The 25,063-nt window shown below is 39.6% G+C and overlaps 1 protein-coding gene across 2 annotated transcripts in view; it reads left to right on the top strand.

The window, feature by feature from the left end:
* Positions 1–25,063, top strand: part of LOC308468824 (phosphatidylinositol-binding clathrin assembly protein-like) — a 54,592-nt gene that overhangs the window by 16,009 nt on the left and 13,520 nt on the right. Inside the window, exons 2-16 of one of the 2 annotated variants that reach the window (XM_080991286.1) lie at positions 3,538–3,680; positions 5,108–5,183; positions 8,680–8,782; positions 9,250–9,343; positions 9,466–9,577; positions 10,947–11,053; positions 11,549–11,590; positions 14,724–14,809; positions 15,787–15,910; positions 16,472–16,611; positions 17,677–17,780; positions 19,770–19,916; positions 20,366–20,476; positions 23,724–23,840; positions 23,941–23,971. In XM_080991286.1, the coding sequence (XP_080847412.1) occupies positions 3,538–3,680; positions 5,108–5,183; positions 8,680–8,782; positions 9,250–9,343; positions 9,466–9,577; positions 10,947–11,053; positions 11,549–11,590; positions 14,724–14,809; positions 15,787–15,910; positions 16,472–16,611; positions 17,677–17,780; positions 19,770–19,916; positions 20,366–20,476; positions 23,724–23,840; positions 23,941–23,971 (1,537 nt within the window). The remainder of the gene's footprint in view (positions 1–3,537; positions 3,681–5,107; positions 5,184–8,679; positions 8,783–9,249; positions 9,344–9,465; positions 9,578–10,946; positions 11,054–11,548; positions 11,591–14,723; positions 14,810–15,786; positions 15,911–16,471; positions 16,612–17,676; positions 17,781–19,769; positions 19,917–20,365; positions 20,477–23,723; positions 23,841–23,940; positions 23,972–25,063) is intronic. The other variant, XM_080991287.1, reaches the window with a different exon arrangement.

A 25,063-nucleotide genomic window follows, 5' to 3' on the forward strand; every position in this document is an offset into this window, starting at 1 on the left:
CTCTGGATCAATCTCAAGGGTAGCCACACACAGAGTGCACTGCAATAATGTATGCACTCCAATTTTCCACAATATTTTGCAAATATGCTGAATGGAAACTTGCATGCTGACCTGGCAGAGGACCCTTGTTCATCCGCACTGTGTTCCTGAGGTGTAGCAGCTGCACCCTCACTCTCCCATCTTCTTGAGATTTGAGAATGGGGTTCGGATAGAATTGCTGCTTTTGGGAAAGGAGATCAGAGATGTCCCGCTCATTTTCTGTTTTAGTGCTGGCATTGGGATAAGTTCTTCTGTCTGTAGCTACTAACCTTTATCCTTTACCTTTAGTAGTGGTAGTAACTGCATACCACTGCATGCGAAGATCACTGCAGATTCACAGACTATTTGTGCTGGGTTAGAGGCCCCAGAAGGGTAAAATAGGTTTTTAAAAGGGGCCTGAGTTCAAAAAAATGCGAAGAACACTGGGCGGGGGAGCATTGCAGGATTTTTTGGCACATGTTCACATTTATAAATTGATCCCTGCTGTTTGGAATGCATGAGTTAAAAGAAGGCAAGCAAAAGGAGAGCCTGATACTGTGGCAAGTTGTAGCAGTCCTTGGGGAATTGCCCTTTGCCCTTCTAAGTCCATAGTTGCCTTGCAAGTTCTGAAGATAGTTCAGTACTTTGTGTGAGCTGTGGCTGGGATGACGGTCATCTTTGGGGACGTAGCCCTTTTGAAAAACAACTCTAAAAGAGCAAGAATACTGTAGTTGTAAGAAGTTTTCTTCCACCTACCCATGGAGGTTTACTCACATTTCGTAACTCTTAAGCTTAGGCAGGAGATCATTTGAAGGCTAATATGTAACTAGGCAATTAATACCATGTATTTGGAAATAATAATAAAAACCTGGATAATTTGAATGAGCAGGTAGGAATTGGGGAAATCAGGCAGCTTCCTATGAATTTAAGGTGTGGCATTTTTAAAGGTTTTTTTTAAAAAGAATTTTGCCCAGTTTGGGGCCGTGTGTGTGTGTGTGTGTGTGTGTGTGTGTGTAAATTTTACAGAGAACCAAGTATTGCATGCCCTCCTGTTTTTATAAAAAATGCATGTTCTTTAATTGTGATAGGCAAATTGCTATCTCTCATTGCTTTTAGTAAATAGCTTGTTTTGCTTATTTGTATTTCATGATTACAGTTTTACTTGCGCTGCTAGCTGCTCCGAGACTAAGTAGAAAACAGGCTAGATACACAGTAATAGTTATTTACCATTATTGCCACCCTGCTACAAGTTCCCTTCCTTGCTTCATTGGTTGATATTTGCAGGGTGGGGATCCCTGTAGTGCAGCACCAGTGTAGCCTGGCCCTGGGAATTGCCCTTAACTCATTTTCTATGGTTTTTCTCAGTTGGCCACCTGGTGCTTGCAGAGACTCTTTCCCCTACTTGTTCTCTGTTGGAGGACTTAAACTAGCCATCTCCTGTTTTGCTGTAAGGTACTCTACTGAAGGAAGTTTGGATTACTCCAGAGTAAATGATTAATTGCATCATAAATGGAGATGTGAAGGCCCCCCCCCAATGGGGGGCTCCAGTTTTTCCCAGGCCTTCACATTTCTAAGCATAAATGTTCCATTCTAAAGTGAAAATAATCTCAGTGAATATAGACAGTTTAGCTTTGCTTATTGCCAAAGCATTGGGGTAGTGCCATTTCACTGTATAATTCTTTCCAGCCTGTACAAATGCTTCCCACATCTGACCCTCCCCTTGCCCGCTGTGTGTTGTAAGGTCTCCAGAGAAACTATAAAGCTTTTATCCTTGCTTTGAAATGTTGGAAGGGGCAAACCTCTTTTGCACTGGCTCTTTGCCAGATGTATTGGTCTTAGATTCCTGCTTTGGTTTAGATGGCTTCTTCTAATAGAAATGTAATAAATAATAATACAGTGGTACCTGGGTTTTCAAATGTAATCCATTCCAGAAGACTGTTCGAGTTCTGAAATGTTCAAAAACCGAAAACTCAAAACGGAAGCCTCAGTATGGAAAACTCAATACGGAAGCCGCGTGGCATGTTCAATTTCCAAGGCTTGTCCGAAAACCAAACCATTTACTTCTGGGTTTACGGTGTTTGAAAACCGAAATGTTCATCAATGGAGACGTTCAAAAACCAAGGTACCACTGTAATGTGGGGAGTTACTATTTTTGTTTGTTGCAATGTTGTGTATTTTTGTTTTTTTATATTGTAAACTACCCTGTAGAATGGGAGTGGGTGGTGCTGTGGTCTAAATCACCGAGGCTCTTGGGCTCGCTGATCGGAAGGTCGGTGGTTCGAATCCACGCAATGGGGTGTGCGCCCATTCCTCTGTCCCAGCTTCTGCCAACCTAGCAGTTCGAAAGCACACCAGTGCAAGTACATTGGTACTTCTGGTTACGATCTTAATTCGTTCCGGAGGTCCGTTCCTAACCTGAGGTACCACTTTAGTTAATGCAGCCTACCACTGCCGCTGTGCCACCAGCACACGATTTCTGTTCTCATCCTGGGGCAAAGTTCTGAACCCGAGGTACTACTTCCGGGTTAGCAGAGTCTGTAACCCCAAGTGTTTGTAACCTGAGATGTTTGTAACCCAAGGTACCACTGTAGATAAATAGGTATCGCTGTGGAGGGAAGGTAAACAGCGTTTCTGTGCACTCTGGCTTCTGTCACGGTGCTTTGTTGCACCAGAAGCAGTTTAGTCACACTGGGCACATGACCCAGAAAGCTGTCCGTGGACAAACAGCTGATCCCTCGGCCTGAAGCAAAATGAGCACCGTACCCCATAGTTACCTTTGACTGGACTTAACCGTCCAGGGGTCATTTACCATTTTCCTAAAATACCCTGTGATCTTCTGATGAATGATAGTATAGAAATTTAATAATAATAATAATAATAATAATAATAATAATAATAATAATAATAATAATTGCCTATAGTCAATGCTCACATCTCTTATTCCTCCTCTTGGGAAGAGAGAACACTTATTTATTTCAAGATAATACACTTTATTTTTCTTTATTGAGTTGGTAGCACACTCTTTTCAGCACCTGCTTGCATGCTGTGGCTCTGTGAGACTATTTTTAACCAAAGGTTGGGTGTCAGAAAGGCACAGAGCTTAATTTAGAGACTGGTTTTGGAAAGCTTGAAGTATTGTCTTTACCAGTGCAAAGAATTAATGAAAAAGAGAAAAGAGAGCAACTTGATACTGAAAGATATGCAAAAGGAAAGCAGCATTTGGGATTTGTTTAAGGCAGTTTCTCTCTCCCCCCGTACCCCTGGAGTGCATAGTTATTGTTAAAGAAGAAATGGCAGAAACCTGGAGAAGGTGAGGTTAGGGAATGAGGAAAGAATGGACTGGCAACCAGATTGCTTGTAGGCCAGATTCCTAATGAGAGGCTTCATAAGTGTATTTCCCATTTACGTATAACACCTGCAAAATACTTAAGGCACTAAATAAAAACATTTGCCCTGCTGTTTTTGTCACATTTCTCCATATTTGTTTTAAGTAAATTATCTTGTTTTCTTATATTTTAGATCTTATTCAGTGCACAAATGAGATGAATGTGAATATTCCACAGCTGGCAGACACACTTTTTGAGAGGACAGCAAACAGTAGCTGGGTAGTAGTGTTCAAAGCTCTAATTACAACACACCACCTCATGATGTATGGAAATGAGGTAAGACAGTAGTCAATTTGCCATAGAACATTGTGTTTAATGGTAGGAAAACATTCAGATGTGAAGTGCTGGTGATCTCTGAAATGATGGTGAGAGAGAACAATTAAAAAATACCAATCTTAATTTCCTATCCTGTTGCCTCACCTATTAGTAAGCAAGTAATGAAAGCCTGAGCTTAGCAATACCCCCCCTGCCGCCGCCTTTAAAATACTCAAATTACTAAATTAGTGACTGTATTAAATGAATGAATTGTCAGCATTGCACTGCTGGTATAGCTTTTCATTTCTGTAGGAAAAATTTATACATATACTCAAAGGTGCAGGAACTCTGTTCTGTATCTAGCAGTTGTGGAAACTATGTGTCAGGTTGCATTTGGCTAGATTAGAAATATTCCTACAGAAGTCTGAATCGGAAATGAATTTAATACACATCTCATTATAACACATATATACCTACACACATTGGGGTGAATTTGAACAATAAGCTTTTCTACAACCATCTCACTCTTCACAGAATTGTATAGGAACTGTTTTTGGAGAATTTTTTCATTCATTACTTAGCCCTTGAAATTCTATTCATGGTGGAATCAGGATCAGGCCTTGGTCTCATTTGCTCCAATCAACTCCCCTAAATTTCTTCTCGCAATAAAAAAAGAAGTGCTTGAGTAGATCCCACTTCAATTTGAAAAACTGAATTTCCTTGAAATTACAGGGTATAACTTGCTTTCTAGTGGATTCAGTCTCATGGGATTGGGGAGATGCAGCAATCAAATAAGCACAGACCTCCCAAGTATGGTTGATAACTCCTGTCAGTGGTAAGAGGGAGCAGGGTGCATTCTCTATCTCACGGCTGGAACAATCCCAAGGGACAATGAGTGAATGAGTGAATAGTTCCTTAGTCATGTCATCTTGCTGTAAATGTGATGAGCGTTGAAGGGGTTGGCAATAGGGGAGGAGGAGAATGTATTTGTCTGTAGTTTATACTAGCTTCATTTCCTTATTCCATGTAGTTGGAGAGTTTGCATGTGTGTCGCTAAAGAATAACCTCAGAACCATGTTTGTATCTTTTCATAACCCTGCTGTGATGTGGGCCACACATAAATGAATTTTATGCAAAGGTGTAATGTGTAACAAGTTCTGCTGCCGTTATCCTTTCTTCACATCAGAGTTTGCACAACATGGTGGCTGTCAGTTGTGTTACACATTGGCCCTTGTTGCATAACTCAGTTCCAATTCTGGCTCTCCCGAGCAGTGATTGAAAAAATCAGGCTTGATAGTAGATCTAATTTGCTTGTCTTAGTATTAGATTCCCCTCCTGCTTTTAGATATGCCTTATACAGCTGCGTAGAAACTAGTTTCTCTAACACAGTTATGTCTATGGGAAAAAAATAAATGAAGTAATCTGGAATCTAATTCTTTCTCAAACAGCGTTTTATCCAATACTTGGCATCTCGAAATACCCTGTTTAATCTCAACAACTATCTGGATAAAAGTGCCATGCAGGGTAAGAATTTTTTACTTTTCTATTCTGAGGCAGATTGCAATTTGCACAGTAACTTCTATGGGCTAAAGGAATGTTAGAAATTCAGTCATCTTAAATAAACCCATGAATGCATCCAAATTGTATTGGAGAGGCATGCTCTTTTATTTATTGAAGTTTGCATCCAGGTGTATTCTGCAGTTTCATTCATTGGCTCTAGTAGACCAGTAGTCCAGTCCAGGATTTGTAAGTATGGAAGTCCCACTGACTTTAGTAAACTTCACAACAAAGTAAGTATCTAGGAGTGTAGCCTTAGAATATTTGTGATATGTTTTGTATTGGGAAACAAATAAATCAAATTAATATGAGCATTTATGCTAGCTATAATTGCATAAAATTTCATCATGAACCTGACATTCACCTCAGAATTACCGTATTTTTCGCACCATAGGACGCACCGGACAATAGGACGCACCTTGTTTTAGAGGGGGGAGAACAAGAAAAAAAAATTCTCCCCCTCTCTGCCCAGCGCCCCTTCAGCGAAGCGGCAGGAGGTGCTGCGCAGAGAGGGGGAGAATTTTCCCCCTCTTGTTTTCCCGCTCTAAAACAAGGTGCTGTTTAAGGTGTGTTCAGGCGGCTACCTTGGAAGCCTGTGCACCGACCCCTCTCGCTCTCCAGGCTTCAGGTTCCTTTCGACCTGCTCTTTGGGGCTGGCGGGGGAAGCCCACCATCAGCCCCAAAGAGCAGGTCAGGGAGCAGTGGAAAGGCGCAGCGGAGAGGCTGCTGCCATAGCCGCGCGTCACCTCTCCAGCCGGGAGAGGGTCGCGGGGCTATGGCTTCTTTAGCCCCGCGCGCGCTCTCCCAGCTGGAGAGGTGACGCGTGGCTAAAGAGGCTCCTGCCATAGCCGCGCGTCACCTCTCCAGCCGGGAGAGGGTCGTGGGGCTATGGCTTCTTTTGCCCTGCGCGTGCTCTCCCAGCTGGAGAGGTGACGCGTGGCTATAGAGGCTCCTTCCATAGCCGCGCGTCACCTCTCCAGCCGGGCGAGGGTCGCAGGGCTATGGCGTCTTCGCTCCATAGGATGCACACACATTTCCCCTTCATTTTTGAAGGGGAAAAAGTGCGTCCTATAGAGGGAAAAATACGGTATATCTGCTTAGGAATAAGATGCATATTTCTGACTGGCTCTCTGTACATTGTCATGGTTACTAAGTAAGATAACTTATCTGTAGGCTGAGGCTATTATCCAAGTATATTTATTTATCTGTAAGTCTTGTTGGAGGAAAGTTGGACTTACTTCCAAGTAAACATGGATAGGATCAGTTTTGTAAGCATCCAGGATTTTCCAGAAAGCAAGGGTTGATACTTACTGGGTAAAATATTGGCCTTGTTTGCATGTACCACTAAACCATGGTTTGTTGCATTAGCCAGGATTTGTATTTCAGCCAACACAGCTTGATATCCCACATGACTCTATGGTGCTATAAAGTGTTACAGCCTCACTATATCATCAACCAACATCAGCAGCAGGACAGAGGAACTCTCCTCCGAGTGCTTTGATTGCTCTCAGTGCACCATGAAGTTTACCTCCCTTCCACAATGCATTCAGTGCTTGCCTGGATTGGATCTTTTCTTAACCCTGCAAGCCCTCTCCTTTATTATTATTTTATTAAGCTCCAGGAAATGTGCCTTATGAGAGAAGGGGCATGTGAATACTTATCCCATGGCCCAATGAACTGCTCTAGGGAATTTAGAAACACCTTTCACTCTTGTCTCCATGAATTTCCAAACCTTTATGGAAGGAAGGAGGCAGAAGGAGACATTCACCATTGATGCGTGTTAGCTGCCAATTCTAAGCTGTGTTTTTAACACATGCTCAAGGAGAAGGATGTGAAATTGAAATTACTTCAAAGCAAAATAGGCAGGCATGAAAGGGGGAACTTGTTGGGAAGGAATAGGACAGGGAGGAAACCTCCTGCCATTCAAAGTGTGTGGATAGAGGGTAAGATTCGGAAAGTGGCAGCTGAGAGTTGCTTAATCTTGGGAGCAGTTTCTTTTTACAGCCACCCTTGCCTTGCACCTCTGTTGCCAAGTAAGTGGCCAGAATTCAACACTAAAACAAACTGGGAGTTAGTCAGGATGCCAGGTTTTGAAACAACAAGAAACTACAGTTAGCACACATTGGCATTCAAACCCTAGCTTGTCAGAAACAAGCAAAACATCATTAGTTCTCAGGATGGGTTTGAATATTCAAACAGACCACAATTAGTTAAACACCTGTAGCTCTCCAGGTGTTGTTGGATTGCACATCCAATTACCCCTGACCATTGGCCATATTGCTTGGGGCTTTTGGGAGATGGAAACCAGGCACACATGGATGGTCATAGCTGAAATAGTCATGGTTTAGTGTTGCATGCGGATATCACTGTTGTTTCTCCATTAGTTAAAATGTAAATCTACAATCTTTTTGGCTGCTTAGTAGAGTTCTAAATATTCAAAACCTGAGAAATAACACACTGCAGAATTTGTGTTGTTTGTTGTTTGACTCCGAGGTTACTTATGGGGGATTCTGTAATCCTTATGATACATAGAATTGCCCACTCCTGGATCGTGTCATCTCTGGTGACTTGTTTGTCCCAGGGGCAGAACACCCACTGGGATATAGCAACCTGGTTTAGACAGTTGTTTGAGGCTTCATAAACCATGGCTTATGATCTCAACTTGGTTTTCAAACCAACGTGTGCCGGCCAGAATTCCCTAGTTTGAATGTAATGGGACTTGATGCAAGCCCAGCAGATCCTTTGCATCTTGGCCCTGGCAGCCACTTCTGGCACCATACCCATGAATTTTGAAGCCTCTAAACTGAATCAGAACAGTATGTGATTTATGTGTCTCTGGAAGAGAGAACAAATCGAAAATAATGGTTACCCCCAGATGCTAGATAACCTTCCCCCTGGTTCTCTTACATGAATTATGTTTCTTTTTGATAGATGTTCATTCTATTTTGAAGAGATAAGTGTAGACTTTAACATGTATATAATTTTGATTTCCTTTTAAACCAGTTTGTTGTTGTTGTTTCAATTATAGTGTACCTCAGAAATAAAGAATCTAAATTTAAAAATAATTTTTATCAACCATGGTAAAATGGCTTTCTGATGGTGGAAATTGTTAAAATATTAGTTTATTGGTGAAATACAAAACTTTTATAAAATCTTGTGTGAACCACATAAACTTGTGTTAACCACACATAAACTTATTTTTCAATTAAGACTGTTAGAGAGTCTCACTGGTTCAGAAAGTGTTGGTTTTTATTAATTTCATGAGGCAACATTCAGAGAAACTATACCAACTTATCAGTGCTGGAAGCATGATCACTATACTACTAGTTTCAAATGTGTGTAATAATGGCAAATGTGTGAAGAAGGTCCCCAAGGAACTTTTGGAGCATAATTCACACTGAGTAAAAAGTGATAAGAGTACTGGAAGAATGAAAAGTCTAATTGAATAGCATTTCATTTCCAGGCTATGATATGTCTACCTTCATCAGACGATACAGCAGATACTTGAATGAAAAAGCACTTTCTTACAGACTTGTAGCAGTTGATTTCACCAAAATGAAAAGAGGGTAAGAATTCCATTTATTTTTATGCTCTTCTAGTGACTGGATGGGCATCAAAGTGTTTGAGAAAACAGAATTGTCAAAACAGAGTTTGGAAATTTGTGCAAAAAAAACATGCTCTGATGTGAAATTTGAAGTATGCAGTGATAGAAAAATGCAACTTTTGGAGCATTGAATCTGACAGCACATAAAATGTTCAGTGGCACTGTTGCAACAGCTTGCATAAACTTTTAGGTATAAGTTTGAACCTTTTGGGAGATCAGAATATTCTTTAAAGTATTTTATATGTAATAATTTAATGCAGAACTTTGGAAAATACTATTCTACGTATTTTATTCAAAAGTCCCACTGATTTCAATGGGCAGCAGTAGAGTCTTCTTTGTTTGATATAATCTGTAGTGCTGACATCGGATACCATAATAGTGTGTTCAACGATTGTATCTGTTTGGTTTATTTTCTATTTTATTTTGAAGGATTGATGGTGTGATGAGAACAATGAATACTGAAAAACTTCTGAAAACACTCCCAATTATTCAGAATCAACTAGATGCACTTCTCGATTTTGATGTAAGCACTGTAGCTGTTATTTATTACTACAATTCATGATAAGCTTTATGGAGGGTGAAATATGTGTTGTGATTTCACTTTCTGGTAATTTGACTTAAAAAATCTCTTTGCTTTTTACGCAGGCAAACCCAAATGAACTAACAAATGGTGTAATAAATGCTGCTTTCATGCTCCTCTTTAAAGATTCCATTAGACTTTTTGCAGCCTATAATGAGGGGATCATTAACTTGTTAGGTATGTGAAACAACACACAACAATTGTTTAAACATTTACCAGTGGAGACCTGTATAAATATGCAGATGTGGTTTTGTTTGTAATATCTTCCATGTTCATTTCTCCCTTCACTCCCTTGTGTTCTTTCCCATGTGTTTCTCTCTCCCTTCTCTCCCTCTTTCCTTCCCCCCTCATTGAACTTGCACATAATAATCCTAAATTTTGCTGATTCACACATCATAGTAAGCCAAGTCTCCTCGTTTGTTTCTCCTGGCTCCAGGCAGGGCAGAGTGAAGTGGGAGCAGTTGAGCAATGTTGCTCATTTGCAACAATCCACGGTTAATTTCTTGCTTTGGCTTACCAAGACATGCAAGCCAGCCCATTCACTACTTTTATACTTACACCATGTTCAAATAGTTTCTCTTAAACATGTGCACATAGCTAACTGATGAGCAACACCTTAATAGTCCTGCCTATTATCTCTTCTGTTGCACTCCTTCTTATAACAGTACACATAATTCTAGTGTGCCAGAAATTTATTTTATTTTTAAACTACTAGGCAGCTGAAGTGTTCATAGACATAGCTTAACACTTCAGTCTAACTTCAGGCTAAGCCAATGTCTAGGGAAGACTCATTTCACCCTGTAGAATTCAATAGCTGGTCTCTATTGTATTTTCTTTTGTTGTGTTTATCTGATTTTAAAGGGTAGTGGTGGCTGGAGCAACTTGGCAAAAACACTTAAAGCTTTTGTGTGTGTGTGCTCTCATTTTATGCTCCAGTGATGGCCATGGTAATATGTAAAAGTTCTTGGGTGTGATGACAGCAAGAGTGCATGCTTATGCTCAGAAAGTGCTTTATATATGTTTTTTATTATTTTCAGTGTAGTTAAGGCTTTGATTGATGTTCTGATTGTTTGGAAGATATGGAAGCTTGTTTGTCAGTGTTTGAATATGATTGGCTTACTAATTAGGTTCCTACAGTATTCTAAATTCAAACAAATTTAATGTGTGTGCAGTAAACCAGAAGATTGTAGGCCTCTTCTGAGACTCACACTAGCAATATATTTTGATCAGTGTATTCATCCTCAGCTGCAGATATATCTTTTCAGCTGACCTTCAGTTCTTCTTCAGGCTTTGCAATCCCTGCTTCTGTCAGTGAAGTTCCTGTGAAGGGCACTTGTTGAATAAACTTAACTGTTATTGGTGGATTCATTTTATGGTCTTGGCTAAAACTGCTGTTAAATAAAGTTGAAATCAGTTAGTGACATCTTCAAATAGTAAAGCATCAAACCTAGCCTTTTTAAGTCTAACATACCACCTTATTAATAATAATATTATGTTACTGTTCTTTTATTTACACACAATTTTTTCTTTGAATTTCATGCTTCAGAAAAATATTTTGATATGAAGAAGAACCAGTGCAAAGAAGGTCTGGATATTTACAAAAAATTCTTAGCCAGAATGACCAAATTGTCAGAATTCCTCAAAGTGGCAGAGGTAAATAAATCCAGTAGCATTAGTAGTATTTCATTTAGCTCTCTGGACTGGTACAGTAATAAGTGCTTATGATCACAATTTCTTGCAAGTTTTGTATGTTGCTGAATGTAAACATCACTTAAACTATGTACATTTAAGGGTATATTTTGAAAGCTCTGTTTCTGTTCATTTTTATCAACTAAGAAATGCCTGCTGAACAAAGGTTGTGGTTTTCTAAAAACTATCTATTGAGTATTTTTTTCTCTCCAAAGTTCTGACAAGCTATTTATTACTATTTCTGGTAACTGAAATACATAAAATCTTAAGAAATACCTTTCAGGATCTCCATATGAAATTTAGCTTAGAAGTTGCATTTAAAGTTGTACCAGTTCAGAAAGCTCTCCATGTCCTCCCTGTTCCCTTAGCTTTTATGTAGACATTCAGATCCACAGTTCTTTCTTTTCATTGCCACTGCATGTAGTAATGTACATTTTTTTCCCTTTTTTGTGAACCCAGCAAGTTGGAATTGATCAGGGTGACATTCCAGATCTTACTCAGGTCAGTGTACATTTCATATTAATTTAACCCCCAAGTCCTGTGTCCTTTTGTGATTTTAATAGTTAGTGTTCCATTCTATACATTCTGAGAATTCATTTTCTTCCATATATACTATATATGGAAATACATTCCATTTTTCCTGTAACCTGTTTTGCTTCATATAGGTAATGTGCTCAGTAACAAGTAATGCTTTTGTTTTTCCTGTGCTGTTTTGGAGAATATTATTACTAGAAATTTTGAGGATTTATTTATAAACAACAACACCGCCCTTAAAACACATGGGGTAGGATACCTAAACCTAGTGCTTTGTTTTAATCAGCAATTTCCACAAACTGAGCAAGTGGGGCAGTACAACTACTTCACTTGCTGAACAGCTTTCCCCTCCCCTTGCTCAGGAGGGGAACCTTGCTCAGGAGGGGACCATAGCACAACGGAAGAGCATATGCTTGGCTCAATATCCTTTTTAAAAAAAATCAAAAATCAGTAAAATCTCTCTGCCTGGGAACCTGGAGAGCCTGTGCTCATCAGAGTAGACAATATTGGGCAACATAGTCAAACAGTCTGACTTGGTATAAAGCAGCTTCCAATGTTCCTGTGTGTTTCAGAGATTTTTTTTAAAAATGTAATTGAAAGCCAGGGAGGGAGCTGGATGCTCAAATAAAAAGTAGAAAATGGAGGCCTCTAAAGTTGTATTTTGGGTGCTGACATAGGTATAAACTGCTGGTTATGGAAACGATATAGTTTATTCTATGAGGTTTGCTGGTGCTCATACACCAGGCATATTATTCAGAAGTTGCAGCCACAGCTCCAAAGACTTGATGAGGCCTATAGCTCAGTGGCAGAGCAAACTTTATCTGAAAATGGCCCAAGATTCAATCTCCAGGATCTCTAGTTATAGGATACAGTTAGCAAAGTTAGGCAAGAATTTAACTTAAAGAGGTTAGAGAGCTAAACACTGGGCTAAACAAAACAACAGTCTGATTCAATGTAAAATAGCCCCACGTGTTCACACAATGGGGGGTGTACAGAATTAATTCCTGTAGGACAGCTCTACAAAGTGAAAAATTCTTGCTAGCCAGCTCAGAATCTGATACAGTAGTTCACATGCTGTTGATGTTACAACACTGCATCAAGTGGTTCCGTAGATCCCTCTTAATCTTCGTGGATCTTTCCATTTGCTGGCACCATGCTATGCTCTTCTATTTCTTTTCTTGTCCCAAATAGGCATTGCCTTTTGTACCTACTTGCGCATGTCACCCCTCTGTCCCCTTATTTTTATTGTTGCCTCTACAGTTGCTTAAATCCTGTCTGTTTCTGTCTTGCCAATCCAATGAGACAGCCCCCACAATGTGTCAGTTGCTTTGTCAGCCCTTCTGGCTTCTTGACTGTTCTAATGACTTGGGTGCCTAGTAAAGGCAAGGTACTCCTTTTGACTGCATGCCCCTGAAGTGGGTCCCTTCTTTAAAATGTTGTGTGTGTGTCCCCACATTTTTTTGGGTCACACCATTAATACCCCACTGAAGTAATGGCTTCAGACTTCTGTACATGTTGAATCTTAATCTGACAAACTGGGAGCAAAACTAGGACTATTGTGTTTGTGTGGAGCCCTGCTGAATAATGAAGGCTACAGAAGCGTGGGGAGGTTTTTGTTTTTTGTTTTTAATGCAAACATGGACAAAGAAAAACAATAGGAGATATCCAGTGTTAAGAGCAGACACCGTGAAATCAATGCAGATCACCCCAGTCTTTGGGTAAGCTTCAGTGATTTATTTCAGTGGGAATGAAGTGCAATCACCTTAGTGTGCATCCAGCCTTAGTATGCATCCAGGAGATGTTGAATTGATTTACCTACTCTCTTTCAAGCAGTTAACATGGCACCCCTTGTGAATCAAAGCTACAGTGGTGCACAATACAGGAATCTTCATTAATACATTGTCTAATGCCTTTGGAACAACTTTTGCAAGTTAGCTCTTTAGAACTATTACCGTGGCATAATAGTTGTTTTCTTTTACTTTGGGAGGCTTAGTTTGAGCCCTTGCAGAACAGCCATTTTTTTTTGTAAATACTGTATGTGCCATATTTTGGAGAAATGCAATCCACTCCATTTACTTGTGTGTGAGCATCTAGTAAAACAAAATGACACTCAGGTAGCTTATGGAGCTGAGCCGTTTTAAAATGAATTCAGCATTCTTCAGTTGTGCACATCCTGTGCTCTTGTTTCTGATCATTTTGTCTACTGTAGAAGTTAATGAACTGTGTGCTGATGAATCTTTTTTACAAGTACAGTGGTACCTCGGGTTAAGTACTTAATTTGTTCCGGAGGTCTGTTCTTAACCTGAAACTGTTCTTAACCTGAAGCACCACTTTAGCTAATGGGGCCTCCTGCTGCTGCCACGCCGCCGGAGCACGATTTCTGTTCTCATCCTGAAGCAATGTTCTAAACCTGAAGCACTATTTCTGGGTTAGCGGAGTGTGTAACCTGAAGCATATGTAACCTGAAGCGTATGTAACCCGAGGTACCACTGTAAATGTAAGGAACGTTTCACTCCAGTGTAGACTCAAGCATAGCAGCATAATAAACTGAAAACTTCACTGTGGAATTGTCAGGGCTAACCGATTTCACTTCAAGAACTGGTATTGCTGAGGTGCTCCTACGGTTCTCTGGAATAGTTCCTGAAAACAACTCATCTGGAAGATGGTGACAGAAATGTTATAACAAGCCTCCTGCCTAAATAAAAAAAACAAAAAACAACAACCTTGCTCACAGAAAGAGCAATGTTTTGCCTGCAGAAGGACCCAGATTTAGTCCTTGGAAGCTCAAAATAAAAAGGACCGTGTAGGAGATAGTGGAAAAGATTTCTGCCTTTGGTCCTGCCAAGCTGTTTCCAGTCAGAATCAGCAATGCTGGGTCTTACTGGCAAGTTGTCTGACCTGATGTAAGGCAGCCACTGTTCATTTCGCTCAGTTATGAGATTATGGTGGAAAGTAGATGTGGAGGCTTTGAGGCTCTCTCCTCTCTATGAAGGTACCTTACATAAAAGTGATTTCTTTTGTATTTGGAGTGGAAAAATGTAAAGAAGAAGAAGTAGTAGTTTGCAATCCTGCATACATTTGATAAGAATTTTCACTTTAGGCTCCCAGCAGTCTGCTTGAAGCTTTGGAGCAGCATCTGGCTTCACTGGAAGGGAAGAAGACAAAGGAGGTTTCAGCTGCTAGCAGGTAATAAATAGGCAGGTAGACTGCAACCAGAGTATTGATTATTGGCATATTGGAGTGTTGAAGTATAGAATGTTCCCATCTCTTTTATAGTCTTATTTTTTATGACTTCAATGTAATGTAGCAGAATTGTTTCTTCTCAAATAGTAAGGGCAAAAGTGGGTGATAACACCAAAGCAATAATGCAAAGCAGGCTGTTAAAGTTGCACAGAAGATTTATTGAATTGTATAATTAGCCCAAAGCACCTGCTGCTATCATCTGCCTTTAAGAGTGGGTAGGTGGAATTATGGCTGAAATGGGAAAAATAATTCTCCCCCCCCCCCACTCCCTGAAAAAAACACAAAAAGAACCTGGTGAATTCCTTAGTTCTCCACCTAAATGACTTAGTACTGTCTACATACATATGGCCATCTTGGTAGCTGCCTCATACGTGTGGAATTATCCTCCCTTTGAGATCTGTCTTATCTCTTGTAAGCACTCTAAAAATCTTTATTTGGATTTACTTTGGATTTCCAGACAAAACAGATCATTTTTCATTGCGAAGTATACTCTAAACCAGTGGTTCCCAAATGACCATGGACCACTTGAGAATGCTGATGGTCTCAGTGGATTATCTAATAATTTTTCTGCCTGTTGTAACAACTGTAATATGTTGTGCTTATTTTATTGTAATTTGTTGTATTTTGTTATCCAGTTTAAGTGCATAAAAAGCATGGTAAACATGGATACTTTGAGATATCATGTTTCCCACTCATTTACTTGGATTTAAGTCCCTCTCAGTTCAGGTAAGTGTATATAGGATCCCAGATGCTATGCCCTTCTATCATTCTTTGCCAGGTTAATTTGGAGAAGACTGAAGTTGTAGTGTTCTGAATTCTGTCCTGTTTCCCCCTTACTCATGAACTATCTAGGTGATGCCTGAAGCTTCCTTCAAGTTCAAAGATCTTAAATATGTGGTCCTTTTCCTTTAAAATTTCAGAGCAAGCACCCTATCCAGTGCAGTTTCTACACTTGCCAACACAGGAATGTCCTTCACTAAAATGGACGAAAGAGAGAAACAGCAGGCATTGGAGGAGGAGCAAGCTAGACTTCAAGCACTGAAGGTACTGCTTCTGGTTTTGTTGGACATGTGGAGTCAGAAAAAGTGTAAGCTAGTTTGGCAGCTGCACTTCATATACCCCTGTAAGAAGTAACTTGGCTCTGTGTCTTGTTAAAGTGAGAGGTGTGTGTGTGTGTGTGTGTGTAAGTGAGAAAGAGTGCTTTGAGTGTTTGGGAATTGACCATATGCTGCAGCCTTAGTTTTCATTTTGATCACAGCATCAAATCTCTGACCTATTTTAAAAATCTTGGATCCACAGATCAAGCCAAAGTTGAGCATTTCCACATCTCACTGAGCTTGGTGTGGAAAGAGCCAACCAAATTCTTCATGAAATCAATGTGATTTGAAAGTGATTAGCTTTGGCTGGATCATGGCCTTAACTCATGAACAGGACAGTCTCACTGATTTTCCTGACAGTGGAATATGGCTGGATTACATCATAACACTCTGTAGAATGGAGATGTGGGTTAACTTCGCAAGGTAGTTAAGTTTCATTGTTGGTGTACTTGCATTCTGAAAAACTCGCATAATGTAAAATTTGAATTATCTTGCACAACTCTTTTAGGAACAGCGATTGAGAGAGATTTCTGTGGTGTCAAATTCAACTTCTACATCTGCCTCTCCAAGCACTTTATCAGGGAAGAGTGTAAACACCAATGCTGCAGCTGTTGACCTATTTGCAACACCTGCTCCAACCACCAATAGGTGAGGAATATTTCAATATCAGGTACAAATAATCTAGAGTCAGAACTTCTTCATATTATGGTATTGGAAAGCATTCCCAAGTGGAAACTCAGAATGCTTTGTGGGAATTGAAGAGAACAGGCACTTCATTTGCATAAAGGTTTTAGACTCTCATTCATTGTTTTACTGAAGAGAAACTTGACTAAGTTCCTTTGTTAAAAAAGCAATTGTAACCTTTCTCCTTCCCTTTTACAATAATCTTTGTAATCAATTAATTGAAAAATTAGGATTGAATACTGAACGTCAAGACATATACAGTCATTTTTACATAAAGTATATAACATAGAAGTGATACCAGCAAGAAAAAAATGTAAAAGAAGTTGCTCAAATCTTACTTTGCAATGAGAAATGAATGTATGAGATCAGGCACCAAAGGTTGTTCATAGTGCTGTCCAAACTTCCAGCCTTAAATTAATATGGCATTCCTCCATGCATTAATAATGACCTCACCCAGTCAACAACTGGATTGTAGACTTTTTCCAATTTAGCAGTTATATCCTGCTTATCCTGCAGTTGAAAATCAACAGCCACAAGAACAATAAATAAAACCAATATAAAAACCGCATAAAAATTCCACCTTAAAATGTTACAAACCACCAGCAGCAGAACAAATATTAAAACAAATGAAGATTAAAACGGTCAAATAAAACCAGTTACTAAAAAGGTCAGATGCTGAAAGCCTTCCTTCACCATTTATTGGAAGGCCTATAAAGAGGAGTCCAAACAAGGCTACAGAATCTTCTGCAGCACAAGCCTGGCATTGACAGTATTGTTGGGGTGACAGTGGGTTAATACTTGCTTTATTGTTGTGAACAAAATCTACCTTGGAGAGGAGGATTCTTGGAGGATCTCATCAAATCAAATTTGTGTTGTAAAGTGAAATTTCAAGTTATTTCTCTCATGTCAGTGGATGTATATGCAGGCATTTCTTGAAGTTGTCTAATGTTCAGATGTTCAAACAGCATAATAAACTTCCTCTTGCTTAAGTATGCCATTTATAGCTGACAACCTTCTTGGAACTTTCAGCATGCCCAACCTTTCTACTGATCTCTTTGATCTCCAACCTGCGTTTGTTCCAACGGTACAGAGTACTCCAGCCATAGCAACATCAGCAGGCAGTGCCTGGGGAGGTAAGTTTACTGCTGTCGTTAAATAAAACATTTACAGTCCTTGGAATTAATTGTCTTTACCCTTTCAGATTGTCATACATTCCTGAATGCACAGCTAATCTTATGTTGTCATGTAATCCAGTTGCCTTTATTAATAGCTGTGGCAGAGAAACATGTAATTGATAACAGCAGCTATTATTGTACCCCAAAATTATTGCTGTTTTTCTTCCTAGTTTTATTAGATACATAAACATCTGCAAATTTTGTCTGCTGAGGGTACATTACATAGGGTGTAACTTTGTTAGAATAAAGGCCTTGTTAGAATAAAGTTTTAAAGTCAAACACAAAAAAAGGAATTAATCCCTGGTGGAGCCCCCTGAGGCCTAGGGCAGGTGCACCCGGCTGCTCCCTCCCCCCCCCCCCGCTGCAACATGGCCCTGGTGTAACATCTTCTCTGCATCTCCTGGTGTGTGTTCTGAACTGTTAGGTCATTGTGAATCAGTTTTCCATAGTAAATGAAACATGTAACAGGAGCGGAGAACATAACAGAATGTTTGTGGTTTGTGGGTATTTGTAACTGTCCCATTTTGCATTTCTGAGTTCTACATCCAAATGCTTAGCTGCTATCAGAACAACTTGAGGTAGGAAGTTTGGTCTACACGGAGTTGCCTCTGCCCATAATTATAACTTGAATGTCTTCCTCTCTTTAGGATTCTAATTAGTGATGGAATTAAATAAGGCTGCTATATAGAACAGATATGTACAGGAGTAAAAATAGTTATGTCCTCAACACATAGAAAATTCGGTTATAGTACAGATACAGTCCAAACTGGTTGTTGAGATGCTGCTTCCCAGCTTCAACTATAGGCACAGTAAGATCATGTCACAAACTCGTACTTACAGATATCCTCTCTTGTGCATCATACACCTCTGAGTCAGAGGTTTGGGGAAGGAAAATGTAGTGCCAGAAAACCCTACAGGTCACTCTACTTATGAGAAAAGTTAACAAGTGGACAGCTTAACCACCTGCCCCCAGAAGTTAGAAATATGTCTACCAGGAAACAGTGGCTAGCATTCCAGTGCAGAGCAAGCAAAGGTTCAGATGTAATGCAGAGACAGGTTGTGAGAATTCCATCTCTACTTTATACCTAAAGCAGACTTAGATTGACAGCCAAGGATGAATCTGTGTTGGTAGAATGCAAGGTGTATTTTGTGAGCAAGCCAGTGAAGCTCAAGTAGAAATAGCAACTGCTTGGTCTAAAGACCTGGAAGTGTCTTCTGGTGTAATACCGTATTTTTCGCCCTATAGGACGCACCTTTTCCCCTCCAAAAATGAAGGGGAAATCTGTGTGTGTCCTATGGGGCGAATACAGGCTTTCGCTGAAGCTTAGAGAGCAAGTGGGGTCGGTGCGCACTGACCCCTCTCGCTCTCCAGGCTTCAGGAAGCTATCAGCAAGCCTGGGGAGCCCGCGGGAGTTCCCGCAGGGCTCCCTAGGCTGCGGATAGCAGCCTGCTGCACGGAGCGCGGGGAGCGCTGAAGCAGAGCGCCCTGCGCTTTGGGCAGACATCGGGCAGCCCCACAAGCTCGGGGGACAGGGGGGAGGCGCAGCGCCGCCATCCAGCTGTTCCTCAACCTGGTTTGGATTCCCCGACCTGGTTTTGGGGGGGGAAATAAATAAAATAATTTTTTTCCTTTATTTCCCCCCCCAAAAAAACTAGGTGTGTCCTATGGGCCAGTGTGTCCTATGGGACGAAAAATATGGTATATGTTTCCCGCTCCCAAAGAGTTGTGCATTTTTGTATGAAAGACAAAACTGGTATGAATTTCATTCAGTAGTGTTTGGGTGAGCAGACCAATGAGAAACAGCCTTACACAAAACCGTGTTAAGTCCTTACCATCCTGCTTCTGTGAACTCCCCATGTTGTTCAGTGTGTTGTCTCTCTTGAGTGCTACTTGTGTTCTAGTTTTACTTCTTTCCCTTTCTTTCAACCTAATGCTGTATCTGAAAGGAACTTTCTCATCCACAAATGGTTGTGTTGGGTCTCCACCCCACCTGGACCTCTTTGATATGAAGCCAGTTGAAGAAGCTGTAAAAAGTACCACCCCTTTTGTGACATCCACCTTTACCTCCAAACAAACAGTGGAACTGTTTAGTGGTAAAACATCCTCTAATTTCTTTCCAAATATACATTATTATAGTGATTCTAATATTTCTAATTGTATTAATTCTCAGTTTCTGCATTAATTTTCTTAGTTTCAACTCAAAACCACATTACAACTGCTAATTGTTGGTCAGATAACTGTGACAATTTTAATTAAGAATCAAAATTGTGCACTTTAAATATGCAAAATTGCATGTCTTATTTTTGACATGTTCATGACCATAACTTTTTTTTTAAAAAAGTTTATATATAAATATTTGATTGGGTTTCCAAAGTTCTATAATTCACTAGATGCCCCTTCTTAAATTTGGCATCTGCTTTGTTCCTTTCTTTCTCTACACTACCCTGTACTTTTCTTATAAATGTTTACATAACATCAGCCTCCTAGAATTGCAGAACTATTTAAGGACAACAGTACCAATAATTTTTATTATCATTTGTAGGATATCCCCTTAATTCGGTACCACAGAATACTGCCTCTTCAACAGTCAATGTGGATTTTGATGCTGTATTTGGTGGCAAATCAGCAGTACAAGAATTTAGAACTGCAACAGGTAAAGCTATTTAATGTGTTTCAAATTTCTGCATTTTATAAAGCCAGCAGCTACTTTTATTTGTCTAGTTATATAGGTCATTGGATTCAGTATTTGCCTTTTTATCAGATAATTATTTTATATAATGTCAATCTGTAAAACACTGCTTTCCAGAATGCATGGAAGACAGAGCGCCAATACTTCACATGTATGGACAGCTAGTGGCTAAGGAGTGGGAAGCAAATGAATAAACCTGTCTGGCAAATTTCCTTCTTGTCATTTATTGCTCAGCCATAACTTTTCTCTGTATGTTTCCTTTCCTTGAACATGCATGAATAGCCTTTCCTCAGAGTCCCGGGCCGCTAAATGTTGTCGTTGGCATTTCCATTAGGTTGGGGAGACCTGTGGCCCTCAAGATATTGCTGATCTACATCTTCCATCATCCCTGACCGTTGGTCATTCTGGCTGGGGTTGATGGGCATTGGAATCCCAAAACAATTGGAGGGCAGCAGGAATGCCCACTGTTGTATTAGACATTAAAGCTCAGCCACAAGAGGAGGGGAGAATAGTCTTTGCTCTTTTCTACTTGCTAGTTAGTCACTTGCTGACTCACCATGCTGCCTAATCATGGGGATGAAGTCATACTTTAATTTTGCTTAAATGGTGTATCAAATGGTTTTATTCGCTGGAGGGTGCCTGTCTTTTTAAACTGATGGACTTAAATAATTTAAATTTAGAAATTCTAAGCTCCTTAGAATGTTTCTGATTAAATTATATTTTAGAAAAAAGTTACCTGCCCCAAAGTACAAGTGCTTAGTTCTGTTTCCTGCTAGTCTAATACCCATTGTGATTGTCCTTTTCTTTATTTTTGGTATATTTCAATGTGGCGTTTCGGATCATGGATTTCAATGGGTAAGTTAATAAAGTGATTGTAAGCTTAAGGCTGCAATCCTATGCATGCTTAACCTGGGAGTGAGCCCCACTGAATAGCACAGAATTCTGTTCTCTGTAAACATAAATAAGTTTGTGCTACCCCTGGTCTCTGCCCTTAAGTGTAACCCAGGAAGTAAAATCAAGGGCTTTAGGCTTCTCCTCTGAAAGGCAGCATTCTTCTTACTCATAGCAATGATTTTACATAGAAAGGCCACCTGGGCATTTATAGGTTGTGAGCAGGAAACTGCTCCTCAATGAGCACTTGTAAAGGTGTTCGTGCAGAGATTAGTCTGATTGGTGTACAGGCCAAAAATGCTTCTCTTACCCTCCTCAAATGCACATGCTTCCAGAGTTTACTGGGCACTCAATATTGTGTTCAACTACAAGGGAGGGAATGAATATGATTGTAAAAAGAATACATGCCCAGATCAGAGCCCTCAATTGAAATGAATGTGGAACTGTCTTAGATTGCAGAGGACAAAGCTCAACTCCTGTGACCATAGGAATGCATTGTCTTAAAACATACTGAAACATAAGATGAGCCCTGTTTGATCAGAGACCTATTTAGAGACCCAGATCAGAAAACCCAAATGCAGCAGCCAGATTCTGTTTAGATCTCATATAACTCCTGTTTTAAAACAGCTGCACTGGTTGCTAGTTTGTTCCCAGGTGCTCACAATTAGTGAGTAAAGCCCTAAAACACCCAGGCCCTGAATATTTGAAAGACTGCATTCTTCCCTACAAGCCCTGTCAGGTGTTAAGATTGACAGAGGGGACCCTGTTGATTATTCCACTGTCCCCAGAAGCTTGGGGTGGGGTGCCTGGGAGAGTGCATTCTCTGTGACAGACCCTAAATTGTGGAACTCTCTCCCCATAGAAATGTGTCTGGTATCTTCATTATACAGCTTTCAGAAAACGTTGAAGGCATACATATCTTTAACCTGGCTTTTGACACCTAAGTTAAATATATATTTAGTTCCCAACTTATTTCTGTTATTTTAAGTTGCTTGTTTTTAACATTGTGTTTAATTGTTGAAATCTGCCTTGAGGGTAAAGGATGAGTAATAATAATAGTCTAGCATCCTGTTCTCACAGTGGCTGACCAAAGTGCAAGAACACTCCCCATTCTTACTCCCCAGCAACTGCCTCCAACACTGAATGCTTCTCTATAGGAACCACCACTTCCAAGACAAACATTGCCAGGGGAAGGCAAACAGCCGGTCTCTAAGGACCATTACATCATGGTGTTTTAACATGCCTGCAGTTCTTAGCTTTATATTTGCCTAACGCTAAGAACATGATCCTTGCATTAAAAAACTTTTATTGATCTTTATCATTCCCCTCTTCTGGAGAACTCAGGCCAATGTACATGACACTCCCCCCTTTTCTTCACACCAACCCTTTGAGGTTGGCTAGTCTGAGAGATGATGAGTGGCTTAAGATCACCCAGGAAGCATAGTGGCCGATTAGGTTGCTGTACCTAATTCCAGCATTCAAATTACCACACACACTGGCTTTAAAGTACTTAAGACACCTGAAGGCTATAATTGAAACATTGCTATCTAATTTCTTTTAACTGATTATTCTGATAAAATAAACATTATGACCTCCCCATCTACGCCCACCCCAGTTTTGTAAATTTCCTCTTTTTGGTGCTGCTTGGGCAAGTCCATTTCCTGCACTGATGGTTGTGTGTGGGTTTTGGTTTGTGCTTTCTAATTTTACATCTCTAAGAAAGTGCAATTGTCAAACCACCCTATACATAGGAGAAACTGCAGTTATCTTTGTGTGCATTAAAATATTTTGTACACTTTCAAGACTGCTTGAAAATCCAGGGTTTAAGAATTCCTTTTTAAATCTTTGAAGTGTAAATCTTACATTCCAGCAGCTTATTAGAATTTTGTCTAGAATCATTTTTTCCAGGAATAATGTGGGGTTTAACCCATATCTTGTCTAATCCTTAAGCTCTTTTGAAATGGAAACTCTACATAAAAGCTAATGCTGGCTAGAATTCAGTTTCCATTGTTCTCGGTAAATAGTGTGCTTAGGTGGGTTTGCACATCCCAGCTTCGCCAAAATATACATTCTGACATTTCAGTGAGTATCACAGTATAGATGTAACTCTTATTCCTACATCTGTGGATGTAAGCAGACTATAGCATATACAACTAATTTAACTAGGCGAAAAGGGTTGTGGCATTTTATTGGGAGTAGGGGATTTCTGGGTGGTGGTACCCTTTTTTGCCTTCTGTTACCAGTTGAAATGATAGCTGCAAACCAATAATACTCTTTTTTAAAAAGGTTATCTCCTTTGTACCCAGTCTTTAATTTACAGATGATGTATTGCAACCAACAGTACAAGCTCAAAATCAGAGAGTAGCTTTAATTGGTCAGCACAGTGGGAAGATTTTGGCCAATGACCTTGATTCTTCACTTGCTAATCTGGTTGGAAGTAAGTTTAACACTTTCATTTTTAAAGAAAGGTTTCCCTATGTTTATTATGAAAGGAATTCTAAATCTTAATTAAATGTTTTTTTGGTGTTTTATTACAGATCTTGGCTTTGGAGGAACACCATCGAAAAAGTGAGACATATATTCCTTAATTTCATAATTTCTAATTATATATTGATAAAAATGTCCTTGACTTGTGTTTGCATTGCTGAGCTATCACAGAATTTTCTAATATTCAGTGTTGTGCCAATACAATCATTCTGTGAGAGCAAATATTGCCTAACGGAACAGACCTTAACCTTCAAAAGGAGACATTCAGCAATAGCTTTTTAAGATTGTTTTGAGTTATTAAGAAGATTTATAGCCTGCCTTCGTACAAGCCCAGGGGTTCAAGGTAGTGCATTTTTTTTTGTTTATTTTGGTTACATATTACAAATACATATACATACAGAAAAATAGAAAAAGAATTTAAAAAAAATAGAGAAGAAATAAAAAACATAAGAAGAAAAAGAAAGAAAGTTTAAAAAAGCCTGAACATTTTCAGTTATACATCTTTGTATTTACAAGCCATCTTTTTATAACTTCTGGCTCATCTCCCTTATTTGTAACTTCCCGCCTCCCTTAAATGACTCCTAATAATTCATTCTTTCTTATTATCTGTATTCAGTTGATAAGTCTGTGGAGAGCATTCTAATTGCCAGTGGGAGTTTAACCTACACTAAGCCAAGCAAAGTCTTAGGAACCTCTTTTTTCCATGTAATTTATGAAAACATCCAGTTTTAACATCCAGCTAAAAATACAAAATTAAGCAAATATTAAAAACAAACCCAATCTCCCCATGTAACACCTGGCTGTTCTGGTAGTCATTTCCGGGCCAGGGTTGGGGCACAAATCCCACTCCAAAAACATGTGACGCAACTGATTTCATGAATAGCACTATTGTTCAAGTATTGGAAAAGAAAGGTTTGTAAAACTTTCACCATCCTGCCAGTCTCTTCTAACTAGAGGGGGGGAAATCCAAATGTTTTAATTCTAAACATTCAAAAATTAACATATATATCTTGCTATAATGAATAACTAAAACAGGTAAAGAAGAAGTCCCAGAGTAAAAGATGTTAAAAGTCTAATTTAATTGACTATAAAACAAATCACAAATAGAATTTGCCTGTAAGTGCAGTGACATCAAACTTGCCACCATGTGCTCTGAGTCGTGCTTCACACCTT

Source organism: Podarcis pityusensis, assembly GCF_964106645.2.
Source record: "Podarcis pityusensis genome assembly, chromosome: Z".
Lineage (NCBI taxonomy): Eukaryota > Metazoa > Chordata > Lepidosauria > Squamata > Lacertidae > Podarcis > Podarcis pityusensis.